General features: G+C 47.9%; 1 protein-coding gene and 1 long non-coding RNA gene across 2 annotated transcripts in view; one reads left to right on the plus strand and one right to left on the minus strand.

The window, feature by feature from the left end:
* Positions 1 to 885: 885 nt before the first annotated feature.
* On the minus strand, positions 886 to 1506 carry LOC125487318. Its single transcript, XR_007265809.1, has 2 exons — positions 1239 to 1506; positions 886 to 1130 (listed from the first exon to the last, which is right to left on the minus strand). It is a non-coding gene; the product is annotated as an uncharacterized LOC125487318 (long non-coding RNA).
* A 616-nt stretch (positions 1507 to 2122) lies between these two features.
* polr1g (RNA polymerase I subunit G) overlaps positions 2123 to 2431 on the plus strand; it is a 3886-nt gene continuing 3577 nt past the window's right edge. Inside the window, exon 1 of the mRNA XM_020525468.2 lies at positions 2123 to 2277. Within this exon, the coding sequence (XP_020381057.1) occupies positions 2178 to 2277 (100 nt within the window). The 5' untranslated portion in view covers positions 2123 to 2177. The remainder of the gene's footprint in view (positions 2278 to 2431) is intronic.

Genomic DNA, 2431 nt, shown 5'->3' on the forward strand with positions numbered 1-2431 from the left:
CATCTGTGGACAGAAAACAGAGTTAATGTTTTGTTCACAAAGTCAACACACCACCCTGTCCCTGGTGAACATCTCTTTCTCGGGCTTGCTGCAGTGCTCCTGCGAAGCTCAGTGCAGGATGGAGAAACAGCACTTCACTTTCCACTTAGGAACCCTGCAACTTTCTGGACTCAAAATCAAACTCAACATTTTTAGGGCCTGAATACCTGCTCCCAAGTCCTTACCCCAATCCCCACACACCAGGCCTTGTCATCACAAGGGCTGCTACTACACACTATCCATTATCAAGCACAAACAGTCCCCATTAGCGATTATTCAGTCTCCCAGACTGCCCTGTATCCACTCCTTTGTCTATCCAACTGTTTTTTTCGCTCTCTGGGCTCCATCTCCACCTATTGTTTACTCCTTCCTCCCTCCTCCCCACCCCCCTTCCTCCATCTTCAACATGTATATCAACATCTTACAGCTCGTCAGTACTAAGGAAGTGTCACTGGACCGAAAATATTAACACTGCTTTCTCTCCACAGATGCTGCAGACCTGCTGAGTTTTCCCAGCAATTTCTGATTTTGTGCCTAATGCTACAATTGGCTTGGAAAGCCTGGTCAAAGAAGTGAATTTTGCCCATTGTCTTAAAGGAGGAGAGAGAGAGAGAGAGAGGCATAGAGTTATAAGGAGGGAATTCTAGAGCCTAGGATCCAAGCTGCTGAAGGCATGGTGACCAATGGTGGAAGTAAGCCTGCGTGCATGAGCAAGGGACTAGAATTGGAGGAGCACACAGATCCCAGATGGTTATGGGACTGAAGGAGTTTGGGGGGGTGGTGAGGGGGCAAGGGCCTGGAAAGATGTGTAAACAAAGATGAAGTCAGAAGTCACACGACACCAGGTTATAGTCCAACAGTTTTATTTGAAATCACAAGCTTTCGGAGCATTGCTCCTTCATCGGGTGAAGTGTTGATATGCCTCCACTTTGAGCCGGCAGATTGTGGTGCCAATGACAGCCATGACATGGAGGTGTCGGTGTTGGACTGGGGTGGACAAAGTCAGAAGTCACAATGACACCAGGTTATAGTCCAACAGGTTTATTTGAAATCCCAAGCTTTCAGAGCGCAGCTCCTTTGTCGGGTGAAGTCTGTTGAAACAAAGATAAACATTTTAAATAGACGGTCCATTCCCCCTTAACTGTTAGCTTCATCTAGCTGGGGAGGGGGTTGCTGTGGCACAGTGTTAATGCCCATACCTCTGAGCCAGGAGACCAAGTTCAGATCCCATCTGCTCCACAGGTGCGTAATAGTTTCTCCAAACAGGCTGATTAGAAAAATAACTCATCCGAATAGTTCAGTTATACTGTCTTGAACTGCATCTGAGAGACATTATGTTCCAAAGTTCCAAAGTTTGTTGCCAACTTTGTCCAACAGCGCTCCCTGCTGCACACAACTCAAGTGGAATTTTCCGTCGGCAGACTGGATGGGTCACATTCCCTTTAAAGGACTTGTTCTGGGAACGAAGCACTGGACACATCTAACGAAATGTGTTCAAACATAAAACACAAGCAATCCATCACTTAGAGAGGCAAACCCAAATTCTCAATGACCTTTATGTTTGAAAAGGAAATAATAATTATAGATGTTCTCCTCACACACCCCCACTTCTAGTGGATTAGCCCAAAATTCAGCTTTAAGGTTTCCCTTAAGGCTGCACCATTCTATTTTTGTAGGGAGGTCACATGGTGATAAGAATATCCAGCAAACACCTTGTAAGCATCTAAAATTACATTGTGAGTCCATTTTAACAATGATAATCCTTAAAATTGTGAAACTGATGTCGGATTTAGTTTTTTTTCTGTAAATGGAAATATGAGTCAGTTCCATGGATGTGGATGAGGGGGGGTTCGAGGATTGTCTCATCGGGAGATGAGGGAGATAAATGTTTGCGATGAATCTAAATAAATGTTTTCAAAGGCTGGGAACGCTGTCTACTATATTTAATAGAAGTTGAAAAGATGAGACAAGTTTGTTTCGCCGTACACAGTTAGTTATAAATGTTGATATTGTTTAAATGGGGAAATAGATGACCTGAACATTCCCCCCCCCCCAGGGAGAACGATGGTGCAGTCAGGTCAAAGGTCGGCACGTGGTTGCCCGGGGAGACGGGGCCTGCTCCTCGCCGCCGCCCGGAGATGGAGGTGCAGAACTGGGCGGTATCCAGCAGCGAGGAGAGTGAGGCTGAACGGCCTGACACACCGCCCCGGGCTCGGGGCTCGGAGCCGCCACCGCCAGGTGAGGAGTTAGAGGCCGGGCTCCCCTCCCACCCCGGGCCCTAGAGGCGGGGGACTGTTAACGGGGACGGACTGACGCCCTCCAGGTTGGGGGACTGTTAACGGGGGCGGACTGACACCCTCCGGGTTGGGAAGGCGGGGGACTGTTAACGGGG

The sequence above is a fragment of the Rhincodon typus genome, chromosome 39 (genome assembly GCF_021869965.1).
Source record: "Rhincodon typus isolate 14 chromosome 39, sRhiTyp1.1, whole genome shotgun sequence".
Taxonomy (NCBI): Eukaryota; Metazoa; Chordata; class Chondrichthyes; order Orectolobiformes; family Rhincodontidae; genus Rhincodon; species Rhincodon typus.